This window comes from Ursus americanus, chromosome X (genome assembly GCF_024610735.1).
Source record: "Ursus americanus isolate L20-20 chromosome X, mUrsAme1.1.p, whole genome shotgun sequence".
Lineage (NCBI taxonomy): Eukaryota > Metazoa > Chordata > Mammalia > Carnivora > Ursidae > Ursus > Ursus americanus.
The window spans coordinates 109,700,102-109,716,057 of NC_142164.1; the positions used below are offsets into that span (position 1 = coordinate 109,700,102).

A 15,956-nucleotide genomic window follows, 5' to 3' on the forward strand; every position below is an offset into this window, starting at 1 on the left:
AATATGCAATGGGAAAAAGTCTCTTCAACAAATGGCATTGGGAAAACTGGACAGCTAAATGCAAAAGAATGAAACTTGACCATTTTCTTTCACCATACACAAAAATAGACTCAAAATGGATTAAAGACCTAAATGAGACCAAAAACCACAAAAATCCTATAAGAGAGCACAGGCAGTAATTTCTCTGACATTGGCCCTGCAACATTTTTCTAGGTATGTCTCCTGAGGCAAGGGAAACAAAAGTAAAAATAAACTATAGGGACTACATCCAAAAAAAAAAAAAAAAAGCTTCTGCACAGCAAAGGAAACAATCAATAAAACTAAAAGGCAACTTATGGAATGAGAGAATATATCTGCAAGTGATATATTCAATAAAGAGTATCCAAAATATATTTAAAAAAAAAACTTAGGGGCGCCTGGGTGGCTCAGCCATTAAGCGTCTGCCTTCGGCTCAGGTCATGATCCCAGGGTCCTGGGATCGAGCCCCACATCAAGCTCCCTGCTCAGCAGGAAGCCTGCTTCTCCCTCTCACACTCCCCTTGCTTGTGTTCCCTCTCTTGCTGTCTCTCTCTCTGTCAAATAAATAAATAAAATCTTTTAAAAAAAAAACTTATACAACTCAACACCCAATAAACAACCCAATTAAAAAATGGGCAGAAGACCAATAGACACATAAAAAGATGCTCAACATCACTCATCATCAGGGAAATGTAAATCAAAGCCACAATGAGATATCACCTCACACCTCTCAGAATGGCTAAAATCAAGACAAGAAACAAGTGCTGGCGAGGATGTGGAGAAAAAGGAACCCTCTTGCCCTGTTGGTGGGAATGCAAACTGGTGCAGCCACTGTGGAAAACAGTACGGAGGTTCCTCAAAAAATATAACTACCCTAGGACCCCGTAACTGTACTACTGAATTTACTCAAAAAACTATAAAAACACTAATTCAAAGGGATACATGCACCCCTGTGTTTATTGCATTATTTACAATAGCCAAATGATGGAAGCAGCCCATGTGTCCATGGATAAATGAATGGATAAAGATGTGGGGTGCGAGCATGTGTGTGGGGTGTGTATGTATACACACCCCACACAGAGAAATATTACTCAGTCACAAAAAAGGAATGAAATCTTGCCTTGTGCAACAACATGGATGGAGCTAGAGAGTATACTGCTAAGTGAAGTAAGTCAGTCAGAGAAAGACAAACACCATATGATCTCACTCATGTGGAATTTAAGAAACAAAACAAACAAGCAGAGGAAAACAAAAAGAGAGACAAACCAAGGAACAGAGTCTTAACCATAGAGAACAAACTGATGGTTACCAGAGGGGAGGTGGGGGATGGGTGAAAAAGGTGATGGGGATTAAAGAGTAGACTCACCATGATGAAAAAAAATAAAATCGAATCAAAAAGGAACACCCTCACTCCAATGCCAAAATCAATGCAGCAATTTTGCAGACTTCAGATATTCATATGGGATATGAATATCCTATACTTACACATTCCTCCCATTATCTAGTTTAGTTGTAGATTTTGGCCAGTAAACTATTAAATTATACAGACAGCGCCATCTTATTTCTCACACACCTATAAATGCATCAGGAAAGAATCCTATAGACAGCCATATAATACAGATATTCAATCATTTCACTGTTATTTTAGTATGTGGCACTAACACTATTTTGATTAACAAAAATGCTTATGAATAATCACTATCTCCAACTCTTCCATCAGGAGCTAAGATCTGCCTCTCCAAAGGGCATTTTTCTTTGGGATTTTGCTCTCTGCTTGGAGAAGTCCAGGAGAAAGTGGAGTAAGAGGAGATTCTGATGAGGCTGCGGACTTCCAGTACCACTGCACTTAACATGCCCACCCCAATCCTTGCCAATTAGGTCAAAGGCACCTGTTTCCTTCACTATGCCCTCCCCTTAACACTCAAGGCAGCCAGAGGTCAGATGGGAAACAGATGTGCCAAGATCTGGGGCTGAATTCAAGGAATGTTTTAGACAATGAGGCTACAGATTGGAGGTGCAAAAAGAGTGCAGATTCTGGAGGCAGACAGACCTGGGCTCAAATCTGGAATGGTCACTTGGGCCACTTAACTTCTGAACCATCTGTTCCCCCACCTAAAAGGCAGTGCCATGGCCCACAGGGCTCTGCCTACCTCTCCAGCTTCATCTCCCTCCCACTCCAGGCTCTGGCCACACTGGCCTTCTTTCAGGTCTTGGACTGTGTCTCCTCTGTGTGCTGTATACATGGCGTACTGGCTCACTCAATACCCACTCCATTCCCTCTTAGCATAACTCTGCACTGCAGACATTGGCTAAGTAAAAGTACATTATCCAAATACCTCTGCTGCTAGAATTCCAGATGGGACTTAAGTTCCACTAAACACGCCCACGGAAGGCTGATTCAAAACAAGTCACATGGTAAAAGAGGCAGGGAAAAAAGCATTCACTTGGCAAGCCTGGGTCATACACAGTGTGGAGCTGCAGCTGAAAGCTATGGTGACAGTTGCCCAGCTCTATAGCTTCCTGATTGTGGCAAAGGAAAAGCTCCCTCAGCTGTCTAGCCATCCAGTCCTGCTGTGTGGTTTGGGGAATTGTTCCTGCAAGCTCAGAAGAGAGTAAGAATCTTCAGCCCTTCCAAAGATCTGGTAGACCTTCCACTCTCTTATTAAGAAACCCCTATTTGCCTCAGTTAGCCAGAGTAGATTCTGTCGTCCACAATGAAACCCTGACCAATGCATGCCCTTAGTCTAGACTCTTCCCACTCAGCCAGACACCCCTCTTCTCACCTCCCCTTTGCCTGGTTACCTCCTAGTCATCCTTCCCAGCTCAGCTCAAGCAGCACTTCCTCAGGGAAGCCTTCCCTCACTTTCTAGCCCTAGGTGGGATTTCTCTGTCACATGCCATGGAAATCTTCTCTTGTCATTAGGGGAACTGTCAGTTTTCCATTATACATCAACTGCCTCACTTGACTGCAAGTTCCCTGAGAGCAGGGACCATGCTTGTAGTCCTCAGGGTACCCCTGCCAAGGTGCTGGACCCACATAAGCCACTTAGTATTCCTGAGTGGATGAGTTCAGGACATAATCTTACAAGGAGTCTATCTTGCAAGACTGATGGGAGAAATGAAAGGACACATACAAGTAAAGGGACAAGCACAGCATCAAGACCAAATAAGCACTCAGCTGGTAGAGACTCTCACTGGGATAGGCAACTAGGGGCATGACACTAACTGCTCACCTGAGATCAGGGGTAATACCAATGGGTCCAGGAGCTGAAATGGTGCTGTTGTAAAGGCACCTTCCATATTTACACCCAAGTATATACCAACTAACTGAGACCAAGGGGTCCTGGGGAATATGCCAGAAACAAACAAACACTCTCTTTTCCAGCTTTAAATAGTACTATCTGGGACCAGGAGTTCAACTGGGTGTTTACATCTGAGACAGTAAATCAGAGGGGCTCCTATCTACCATGTCAATGTGGGCCCTAGCTACAACCGAGAAAGCCCTGGCACCATAATGCCTCCAACTGTGGGGAAAAGCAATACTGACCCCACAAATAAAACGTGCTCATTTGCAGTCATCCGTAGTCTAACCGACCTATTAAGCACTATATGGAAGCTGGAATTCTCATGTGTTCCAGATCCACCATTTTTACCCACCCTCCACCCTACTGTTTCCAAGCACAGATTCGGTAAAGCCTTAAGGCAGCACCCCACTGAATTCTAGTATTTACTGAAATTTCTTTTTCCTATAAAAATCCTTCAGTTTCAATGACAGGTACCCTGTTCTTATATCCTGGAATCACCTCTCTTTCAAAGATCTAGTATCTCTTTAGTATTCTCATCCTGTAACACAAAACATTTTACATGTAGAAATGCCTCCCAACAAAGAAACCAAGCAACTATACCATCACTTTAATTGTTAAGAAACAAAGGTAAATGGTAAGTACCTGAAGAAGATAATAAAGAGACAGATAAAAATTGGGCTAAAAAAAGTAAATTTCAGTATCAATTGAAATAAAATCTTTCAAAATAAGGGAAAAAGAAGTAGGTAAAGGAAATAAGTGGGAAGGAGGCTTGACGCGATGAAAAACAGGACCTGTTTGTGGTAATAGTGACTAATTGGGTATCTGTGAGTCCTAGCTAGTAGACTCAGTGAAGTAGAACCTATCAACCTTTTTTACCCCTTAAGGAGATGGTAAAACTCCAGCTAAGGTTTGAAATCAAATGCGGAATTAATCTGGTAAAAACAAGACATCAAGAACAAGGCATATACATGCCTATAAAATTTATCAAACCAGTTCTACCGGTTACACACAAAGACACACACATATACTCCTTCCCGCCCTCTTCCTTCTCCTCCTCTTCCCTCTTCCCTCATCCCCTTCTAGTTCAGTCACAGGAAGAGAATTTAGCCATGTCAAGAGGTCAACACACACACACACACACACACACACACACACACACACACACACACACGATTCACTATCCCTAACAGATTTTCCTCACCCTAATCTCTACCCATAAACTAAGTAATTCAACTTTCTGCCCTAACGGTATAAATAAGAAATTCCTGATGCCGGAGGGCCTAGGGTGCTCCAGAACCAAGAGAGCCTGGGGTCCCTTACCTCCTACAAGGGCCTTGGGTGCCCAAGACCTCCTCTCAACCACACAAGACGCAATTTTCCATATACACTGCAACCTCTCATTTGTCCAAAGGAAAAGAGACACCAGCTTCTGGTTTCAGACTGGCAGGAATGACAAACCAGTAAGAAAACACCAATAACAAAAAAAAAGGCACAGGATATGAAGTGATTTATTGAAAAGAAAACACAAATGTCTCAAAAATGTAATATACACCACTTCACTACTAAAGAGAAATGTTGGGGCGCCTGGGTGGCTCAGTCAGTTGGGCGTCTGCCTTCAGCTCAGGTCATGCAGGGTCTTGGGATGGAGCTCCGCATTGGGCTCCCTGCTCAGTGGGGAGGCTGTTTCTCCCTCTCCCTCTGCCCCTGCTCCTGCTCTCACTCTAATAAATAAATAAAATCTTTTTTAAAAATTGAAAAATTAAAAATAAAGAGAAATGTTAATTAAAACTACACCTAGATAGGGGCGCCTGGGTGGCTCAGTCAGTTAAGCGTCTACCTTCAGCTCAGATCATGATCCCTGGGTTCTGGGATTGAGCTCTGCATCAGGCTCCTTGCTCAGCGGGGAGCCTGCTTCTCCCACTTCCTCTGCCCACCACTCCCCTTGCTTGTGCCCTCTCTCTCTGTGTCAAACAAATAAATAAATAATCTTAAAAAAACTACACCTAGATTTAAAAAAAAAACTACACTGAGATACCATTTTTCACCTATCGGATTGGCAAAGATGTGTAAGTTTTTTAGGACATTGTATTAGCATGGGTATGGGAAAATAAACACTTTCATACACTGTTGGTAAATGTGTGAATTGGTACAGTCTCCAATTTGAAAATCTCTATCAAAAATAAAAATGTGTAGGGGCACCTGGGTGGCTCAGTCAGTTAAGCGTCTGCCTTCGGCTTGGGTCATGATCCCAGAATCCTGGGATCGAGCCCCATGTCAGGCAGGGAGCCTGCTGCTCCCTCTCCTCCCTGCTCAAGCTCTCTCTTGCTATCTCTGTCTCTCTCAAATAAATAAAATCTTTTAAAAAAATAAAATAAAAATGTGTAGACATTTCATACAATTATTCCATTTCTAAGAACGGGCGTGCGCTCTCTGTGTGTGTGTGTGTGTGTATATATATATATATATATATATATATATATATATATATATATATATGCAAACAATGCTCTGATTGCAAGTTCCAGATGCTGATCAGAAGGAGCTGATCCATAAATGATTTATGGAAGATGCACACAATAAAATATCATGCATTTGGAAAAAACCAAAAGATAAGGACTGCTATAGAATGTTGTTAAAGTTTATTGTTAAGTAAAATATGCAAGTGCATAACAGATGTATATAGTATTCTACCATATATATATATATATAAAAGATGGAACTATATGTTTTGCACCTATAATATATAATTACATGTAAGAATACCTATATTCACTTGTATATGCATAAAATAGTCCTAGAACGATACAGAAGAAATGTGTCATATTCGCTGTCTCTAGGATACAGAACTGGATGGCCAGCGGTGGGGACAGGAGGGACACTTTTCATTCTGTACCCTTTTGTATCTTTTTAATTTTTGACATATTTTTAAAATTTTTAATCACTCTTAAGAACAAGGGTATTTGAGGGGCGCCTGGGTGGCACAGCGGTTAGGCATCTGCCTTCAGCTCAGGGCGTGATCCCGGCGTTCTGGGATCGAGCCCCACATCAGGCTCTTCCTCTATGAGCCTGCTTCTCCCTCTCCCACTCCCCCTGCCTGTGTTCCCTCTCTCGCTGGCTGTCTCTCTCTGTCAAATAAATAAATAAAATCTTTAAAAAAAAAAAAAAAAGAACAAGGGTATTTGAAAGTTCACAACCCACGATCCAAAAAAAAAACAAAAAACAAAAAACAAAAACACCAGTGTGGTGTTTAATGTATAATCCGAAACAAGCCAGCAGCACCTTAGCATGCTTTCGCTGCGACCAAGGAAAGAGGGCGAGCATCGTTAGGTGGTTGCATAGCTCCAGCCCCTCAGGTGAACATTCACGTGGGTTTCTTCAGTGGCTCATGAGCCTACAGGTTTGACAGCAAGATATGGAGGACAAAAAAAGACAAGATCTAATGTGGAGTGGCATTAGGCTGAAGTACGCACAGGAGCACTTCTCAGGGGACAAGGTCACATCTCTCAGATAAGGAGAGAGGGGAAAGATTCCAAAATAAGGAAGGAAAAAATGTCTGAGGCTCCACTCAAAGAAAACAAAACAACCACAAAAACAACACCCACCCAGGCCAAATGACCATGAAAGAGCCTCCCATGGGCCCGACATGCCGCACAGGGCATTCCTCTAGGTTGAGGACCAGGTAAGAGAAGCAGAGTGGCTCAGATAGTACTGAGCAGGCCCCACTTGTTGACCTGCTTCTTTCTCCTCCACACTCAGAGCACCAACTTGCTCACTACTCACCTCTAAGCCACCTCATTCAATCCCATCCCAGTCTTCCAGCCACAGCCTCTACTCTGCTCTCCTTACCCCACAGCGTTCTGGTCTCATCCATCCATAAAATACCTTTCACACCATAAAAAGTCCTCCCAGCGCAGCAACAGCCTCCCAGAAAGTCTAGTTCTTCTTGTTCTCATCAAAACGCCTACAATGAACAACTTACAGTGACTATCCATTCTCTTCTGACTTATGCCAACAGCACTCTGACAGAACCTCGGGGTATTCATTTCTTTTACCATGCTTTACACACTTCTTTTCTATTTAGAACCATTCCAAAGGGAGGCAAGGAGCAGAGAGAATCTGCTTCCGGCCATAAGTACCTACAATTAAGTCCAGGGTGGGATGAGGGGCATGGTAAAAAACTGAAATTAAGCAAGAATGACTGGGGCGGGGGGCAGGGGGGAAGGAGACAACTAATTCAAATAAATGTTTTTCATGTCACAGACTTTTAGATTAATATGGTGGCTGGCTAGCAATGTCTAACAATGTCTTCCTAGTCAGTAGAAAACTTCCACCACAAATATAGCCAAAACCCCAAAGCAAAATGGCGAGTGATGAAGTTCTCTAAATTCCGTTTATCAGTTTTTTGTCTTTGAAGTAATAAAGACGAGTGAGTATTGAGAATTTACCCAAGAAGGCTGTTAAGTTTACCACTCCAGAAAGAGAAAAAAATATCACAGCATGTATATTTAGGGTACAAAAAGTGAGTATGTTTTGATTTAAAATAAAAGATAAATTTTTTTCTACTGAGCTCTGCCTGGAAGGATATTTCATTTGCCAAGCCTGTCTCCCTAAAGTCAGGTAAAAATATATTGCATATATTTTATATATGTGTGTGTATGTGTATATACATATATATGTATATGTATACACAAATGTACATATATTAATACCTATTTTATATATGCATTTATACTCCTGGAATGGTACAAAAGAAACAGACAACACCAGTTGCTTCTGGAATGTGAAACCAATAAAGACTGAATGCCCATCCTCTAGCTGAGCTTACAGATAAGTGAGACAAGAAATGAACCATTCTTTTAAGAATGAAAAAATCAAAACCTCACATATACAAGAAATATTAGAAAATTCTCAAACTTAATGTTACCAATGGAAAAAAAGCATACATGAATTGAGATAAAGGAGAAAACAAAGAAGGCAAAAGCCAGAATGGAGAATAAGGTTCCCACACAGAGAACACTGACGATCAGGGAAACAACAGTAGCTCTGTGTGGCCAGAGTATGGAGGGAGAGAAGTGAGCTACTGTAAGCAGGTCAAACACCAGGGCCCTGAGAGCCATGTTCAGGAATGTGGATGATATGAAGAGAGCAGCAGGCAGAGAGTGACAGGTCTCAATCAAGGGAGTAGAGTGATTAGATATGTATTTTTAAGATTTGAAGAGGGCAAGAGGGGAAGCAAGGAAAAAGAGTTAGAGGCTGATAGAATAGATTCAGTGACAGAGGAGGATGGTCTGAACCAAAGAAATGCAGAATAACAGACAGGTAAGAGAGGCATTTAGAAAGTGAAATGGCCAGGACCTGGTAACTAAGTGGGCAGAAGAACCAAGAAAGGAGTCAAATATAGAGACCAGCATTCTGGCCCATGCTGATAGATGGACGGAGCCAGGAATGGAAGGGTGAACACTGGCTTTGTGGGAAAGACATGTTACTTTAAACTCACAGTGGGACATCTGAGTGAGGATGTCTGGCAGATGGAGATATGTGGTCATAAGCTTCCGTATAGCTAAAGAGGAACAGAGTGAGGAGACCCAGGCATCACCAACATGTGAAGTGCTGGTGGAAGAAGGAGAATGGAAAAAGGAAGATTAGGAAGAGCCAGTCACAGAAGCAGGAAGAAAACCCGAAGAGGATGGCATCACAGATACCAAACAATAAGAGCATGTCAAGAAGGTGGTCAGTGTCAAAAGCTGCTAAGGGGTCAACGAAACAAGGACTTAACCAAAGGTAGTTTCTGGAAACCATGGCAAAAGCAGAGGCAGTGGAGTATAGTGGGAGCAAAAGGGACAATTCTAAATCCTACACCAGTAAATTATAAATGTAGATGGTTAAGATAATTTGTGAAAAGTAAACCACAAAATGACCTATAAACACATGATAAACAGACGAATCAGGAAAGAAGACTTAGTATTTGATACACACACACACACACACACACATATTTTTAAAGCTTTTATTTATTTGAGAGAGAGAGAACATGAGAAGGGGGAGGGGCAAAAGGAGAGGGAGAAGCAGACTCCCTGCTGAGCAAGGAGCCCAATGCAGGGCTCCATCCCAAGACCCTGAAATCATGACCTGAGTTGAAGGCAGATTCTTAACCGACTGAGCTACCCAGGCGCCCTGAAGCTTTAGTATTTCTTCACAAATCTCTGTCAACCATCCACCAATATAGGATATGCTCAGTATCTGAAATTTCAAGGGAAAAATCTTCCAACTCTGAACAAAAAAAAACCCTGAAATTCCTAAAATATTAGGCAAAAAAAATTATTCATGCCAATATCCGGGTGCTAAATTTGGCATAAGCATCTCTAAAATGCCAAGTTCATGAGCTGCAACAGCACTGGCCCAGGGTCCCGAATAACCTCCCCAAGTACCCAGAGGCCACCCCCTTCCAATCATGAGGAACAACTTGAATACAAGTCCACAGAGGAAACTAGAAGAGAGCAAGGTTGCCAACAGCACATTAACGTGGCAATGTGAGGGGAATGAGTTACCCCAGCCTAGCCTACCACCAGGCCCAATCCATATTAATTCTCTACCACCAAAAACTTTCTCTTTAGGTCCCCTCATCTACGTGACTAATTCAGGTTTGCATTTTCCTTTCTGGGAACTTGAGTTTAGCCAAACCAAGCTGATAGGCATAAGAAGGAAACCTAGAAACAAAAGCAAGAAAAACACATCAGCCATGAAAACCACAAACTGCTGTCCCAAGGAAGGCCCCTTGTTCTCATCTTAAACAGAAGGCAATACTGCAAACAGGAGGGGGCAAGGGCGGGGCTTCCACTGACACCAAACACACATTAAGGAAGTCAGACTATTGCAGACTATTACAATGGACTGTTAAACCCATTCCAAGTCATTCGTGTTACAGAAAAGAGAAGAAACTTGCCCAAGGTCACACAATTTGGCCAGACCTGGGCAAGAACCCATCTGGTTTTTTCTGCACTATACCGTAAGTCCTCCTAATGGCCAACAACTGCCAAATGCTGAAGTCCAGCCCTGGCTCTCCCCAAAGCTCCAAAGCCATATTTCCTACCATCTCTTTGATACCTCCTCTTGGCTATCCCAAAAGCACAAATCCCAACATCCAACACCGAACTCATGATCTTTCCCTAATGCTCTCAATGCCAGTTTTTCATCCATGGCTTCTTAGCTTACCAGATGATATCACCATCTATCTGGTTCCTGAGCCAGACTAAAACATATTCTGTGTTTGAACTCCAGCCCTATCACTTCCTAGCTGTGACTACAGGCAGATTAAATAAGGTCTTTAAAACCTCAGGTTTTGTCATCTAATAAATGGGATAACATAGCAGACACCCAGGACTCCAAGATGGCTTCATCCGTACCAGAGAAGGAGAAGCAGCTCATGGCAAACTAGAAGAGCTTCCAAGGTGGATATTGATGTGGGATTTCACCCTTAAAGGCGCTGCTGGAGCATTTCAAAGAGGTTACTACCAACCAGTATTATAAACAAGTATGTCAATGCGAAGAAAGGGAGGTTTTGCTGGGATGTCTATGGTTCTGGCAGCTTATGTGCTTTTCAACTACTGTCACTGTTACAAGGACCACTGAAGAGGGTCCAGTTTGGAGGCACATTCTGCATTCCTGACCATGACCTTTGCCTGGCACCCTTGAATCCTTTCATATCCTAATTGAGAATTAACATCCAATAAAAGATGAAAAAAATGAGAAAATGAGATAACAGGAATGACCTCATAAAACAGCTGTGAGCACTAAAGAAGATCATGTGTATAAAATGCTAAGCACTGGAAAACAGACTTATCTAGTCCTGTACGTGCAGTTCCCTCTATCTTCTTGCCTACTCCCCCCCCATTCTCATCCCTTGACCTGGTTAACACCTATGAATCCTTCTCATTTCAACTCAAATGTGACTCCCCACTAAAAGCCTTCCCTGATTGTCCCCTACCAGCTAAGAGTAAGTCATAACTGCACTCCCACACATTGTTTTTCATCCTCAAAGCAGTGTAATTTCCATTCACAACACATAATGACATATTTACTTTGCAATGGTTTGATTATTGGCCACCTCCTCCAACTGCCTATAAGCTCTATGAGGGCAGGAACTGGAAGTGTTAAACCTCAGTTTTGTATCCTCAACACAGTACCTGGCACTCAATAGGTGTTTAGTAAACATCAGTTGAATGAAGTGCCTAAGACCCAGAGATTAGAAGAGAAGTCATAAGACATCAATCCAAGTAACATGGACCCAGAGATTAGAAGAGAAGTCATAAGACATCAATCCAAGTAAAAACCCAACGCATCCCATCCAGGGGACTGGGTAGTAAGGGTCTGGTGAGCCCTACCTGACCACTGCAAAGTTCATGATTTACTGCTTGTTTGACCACCATTCTAACAATTCAGAATTAGACGTCCACAGCAGTAAGATACACTCTGCACCCACATGCATAGCCACATCCTGGAGAATTTTTAAGATGAATCCCAGTCCCCCCTATACCTTTCTTAATGTAACCATCATTCCACAGTGAGTGTGATTCTTGTGTTTAAAGTCACGTATTTTTATACCACAGGCCCTCTAAACACAGCCAACTACTACATCTCAGGCTCAGCTAAAGAAACAGCTTTTTGTTCCAACTTGGGGTTGAAAGTGAGCTCTACTGGATGGAGGAGGGAATGGCATCTTGGCTCTCCAATATGACACCAGTAAGGGATCGTCAGGAATATTTTTTTACTATACCCAAAGTTTGTTTATGTAACAACTCCAGAACCTAGCCTCCCTATAATACGGAACTCTAATGTACAGTAAAATATTTTAAAGTGCAGATTTTGACACTGGGCAGACCTGGCTTCAAATTCTGGTTCTGCCACTTACAAGTTATGAATAAAACTTTAGACCCATTACCTGACCTCTCTTGGCCACAGTTAACTCATCTACACTACTAGATAAAACAGTACCTAGACCTTACAGTTGTAGGAAGCATTTAATATAAATACACAGCATATGGTAAATTATTATCCGTAAGAAAGTTTTTTGTACACAGACTACTGCCTTAGAAGATAAAAGTTCTGTCCATAACACAGTTCTGGGCCTAAAAGACTGCCCCATTCCCAGAGGGTAGTCAGTGAACACCATGATTGTCCTTAGCCTTTGTCTATTCTGTTTGACACTAGCGGCCCAATTCTTTATGGGAATATCTGACACTACCTTTGTATTCTGAGTAGAACTGTGAGTAAGTGATCCTTCTTCCTAAGCTGGATAACAGAAATGTCATACAAACCACCCAACTTCCTCTTGTCTTTAGTGTCAAACAGTACACCCAGTTTTTTCATAATTCCTCTCATGCAGACACACACACACACGCAAGCAAACGCCCTTTTTTGAGACTATGACTTCCCCCACACAGGACTCAGAGATACTACACAAGATAATAGTTGCAGACATGAAAATAGTAAGAGTTCTTTATCCAAAAGAAAACACTGGAGAAAGGGAAGCTGGAATTTTCTAAGCAGGAGAAATGGAGACATCACTTGTTCTTCTGTCATAATATTCCTTTCATATCTGTTACATATAAGAAACAGCAGTTACTGCCACATGAAAATAACTGTTCTCAAACAGCATGGACTAGGCACTGAGACAGAATGCGGAAGAACTACCTCTGCCTTCCAAAAGATTGCAATGTAATTGGAGGTACAAAACAAAGGGCAACAGCTAAGTATGCACTGAATGAATAATAATAAAGAATAAGGCAGAAATAAGATAGGCTGTTTTGGAAAAAAAAATAAAGCACTCCTGAAAGAGGTGCCTAATGATGTAGGTGGAAGGGAGTTTTAGACATACAAAAGACCAAGAATCAGCTTGGATTAGTCTAGAGATACTGACAAAGAATAGAAACACACATTACAAAAAAGATGTAGGAGAACAGGAGCATCTGGCTGGCTCAGTCAGTAGGTCATGAGACTCTTGATCTTGGGGTCATCAGTTCAAGTCCCATATTGGGGGTAGAACTTTAAAAAAAAAAGATTTACGAAAATATATAAGCAACAGAACAAGAAGTGCAATATTTCCATAAGGGGGCAGTTTTAGATCTCCCTTGCAAAAAAAAAAAAAGAGGGCCCATCAAAAAGTCATGTCCCCAAAGTCTCCCACTGGCATAACCCTACATCACTTACCCAAATAAGGGAAGTTAAAAAAAAAAGATTTACGAAAATATATAAGCAACAGAACAAGAAGTGCAATATTTCCATAAGGGGGCAGTTTTAGATCTCCCTTGCAAAAAAAAAAAAAAGAGGGCCCATCAAAAAGTCACGTCCCCAAAGTATCCCACTGGCATAACCCCACATCACTTACCCGAATAAGGGAAGCCTGATGCCGAGGGGGCTTGGCTCCTGGAGCCCCCGAGGAGGGTCCTTCAGGCTGGACAAGGGGCTGTCTAGCTTCATAAGGAGCTGAAAAAGCAGGAGGAAAAGTCAGCACAGTACAAAAAGATTCCACCCAAAAATTATGACTTCACACTCAAACTGAGAGAGTCTGCTTTTCAGGGAAGAATTAGCAAAGGAATTAGAGTTTATGTACATAGGGCCACCTTGCACAAACCAACCTTTGTGTCCCTGGGTACAATTTAGGGAGGCAATCTAAAGACATTCAACTGATTCATGAAAAGACAGGAAAATATTTACATCAAGTTGAGATTAGGAATAAATTAGAAGGGTGGAATGGTTAAGAACCTAAGCTGCAAAAGAAAGCAATAACAAACAGTCAGAAAAGTGCCATGTTATAAATGCTCAAATTCTAAATATCAGGTAAATTCTATATATACCCGCTGGTTTAAAAGTCTTGCATTCATCATCCACCTTCCAAAGCAGCAAGAAAATAAATATGCATTTTGAACACTAAGAATCAACATTACCGTTCATCTTTCAAAAATAAATGGCACAGTCTTCTTTTCCTTATTGGAAAGAATGTAAAACCAAGTACAGAAAAATACAAAAAGGAGTAAATGTATTCTATATTTATTATTTTATCTTTCAATAACCAAACGAAAAATAATTTTGCTGACTTTGAGATAAGTTCTTATGCTACAAAAACAAATGCATTTTTTAATTCCTTTTATTTCCAGAATACTTCATAATGATCTTGATAATATGGTAGGAAAACAGTTAAATATAACCAGGTAGTATTCAGCTCTAACAGAAAGGAGAAATTATCACCCATGATGAAACCATTTTTGATTAACATTTCTGGTTAACAATTCAAGTTTTTGGAAGTATATGAAGAAGTAAAATGCTGGGGCGCCTGGGTGGCTCAGTCAGTTAAGCGCCTGACTTCAGCTCAGGTCATGATCTCAGGGTCCTGGGATTGAGCTCAACATCAGGCTCCCCACTCATCAGGGAGTCTGCTTCTCCCTCTTCCCCTCTCTCTACCCCTCCCCCTGCCCCGCTCGTGCTCTTGCTCTATCAAATAATTAAATAAAATCTTTTTTAAAAGAAGTAAAATGCTTTCTTCCTATAGCTTCCTTATAAATAAAATTAGGTAGAGAGAGCAGAGCAGCCTGTTATAGCATCGCCCTTAGCATACTTTGATCATTTGAAAATAAAGGAGGTGTAAGAACAGCACATAAAAAACAGCAAACCACTCTTGGGCTCACATCTGCTTTTTCTATTTCCTCCAAGGGACTGGAACACAACATTATAACACAATTAAAATACATTAGAACATCAAATATCATTACCTGGCAAAGCATTAAGTAGATTTTCAGACCCTGCTAAGAATAAATAAAAATATATAAACTGCAAAAGACACAAATCCAAGAATACATAATCCAAATCTTAGAAGATAAGTCTCAGCTGGTAGGCAGGTGTTGTCCTTCGAAAAAAGGATTTTTTTCTTTTTAGGATTTTTTCAATTAATTTATTATTTATTTTTATTTAAATTCAATTAACTAACATTTAGTGTATTATTAGTTTCAGAGGTAGAGTTCAGTTGAAGAAGGATTTTTAAGATCATTCTGTTTTGATGGAATACCCAATGCCAGAATTAAACTCTCAATGCCAGAAGTTTTGAACATAGCAAACTGTATCAAGGTTGGGATACTAGTGGTCATAAGCTTTCCCTGGGTAGCTGATCCCCCATGCTTCAGGCTCCCCTTAGAGGGACGGAGCTTCTACTGCAAAGGAGGACACATATGCAAGCAAACCATCTGGCCCATGGCTCCAGTCCCTTTCCTACAAGGGTCTTCCCTTGGAAGAAATAGACATATCTCATCAGTAAGGCTTGAAGAAAGACTCAGCTGCATGAGGGATCATTTTTGGAAAGGCCTGGCCTCAATGGCAGATTTTCTCTCCCTACTCCTGAGGGAAGCCTGGGTTGGCCACACCTCCCTATGACTAGAAAGGCAAGTGTATGAAACCCATCTGGTCACAAATCTAAAACACGTGCTCTGATCAGCTCTGTCAGTACCAGAGCTGATAATCAGACCATCATCAGTCTGACTCGTGTCTCATTCCTCAGCTAGATCTCAACTCAGAAGGTAAAAAGGTGTTACGTACTGCCTCTATGCTCCTTCTTCCCAAATAAGACCTGGAACATTCAATTCAATG

The 15,956-nt window shown here is 41.4% G+C and overlaps 1 protein-coding gene across 16 annotated transcripts in view; it reads right to left on the reverse strand.

Annotated features, from left to right (window-relative positions):
• The window catches only part of REPS2 (RALBP1 associated Eps domain containing 2), a 397,176-nt gene that overhangs the window by 272,530 nt on the left and 108,690 nt on the right, over nt 1-15,956 (reverse strand). For all 16 annotated transcript variants that reach the window (XR_006776249.2, XR_006776252.2, XR_006776253.2 and 13 more), the window contains one exon: nt 13,708-13,805. Coding sequence is in view for 13 of the 16 variants with exons in the window: in XM_045777996.2 (XP_045633952.2) it covers nt 13,708-13,805 (98 nt within the window). In the remaining 3 variants the exon portion in view is untranslated. The remainder of the gene's footprint in view (nt 1-13,707; nt 13,806-15,956) is intronic.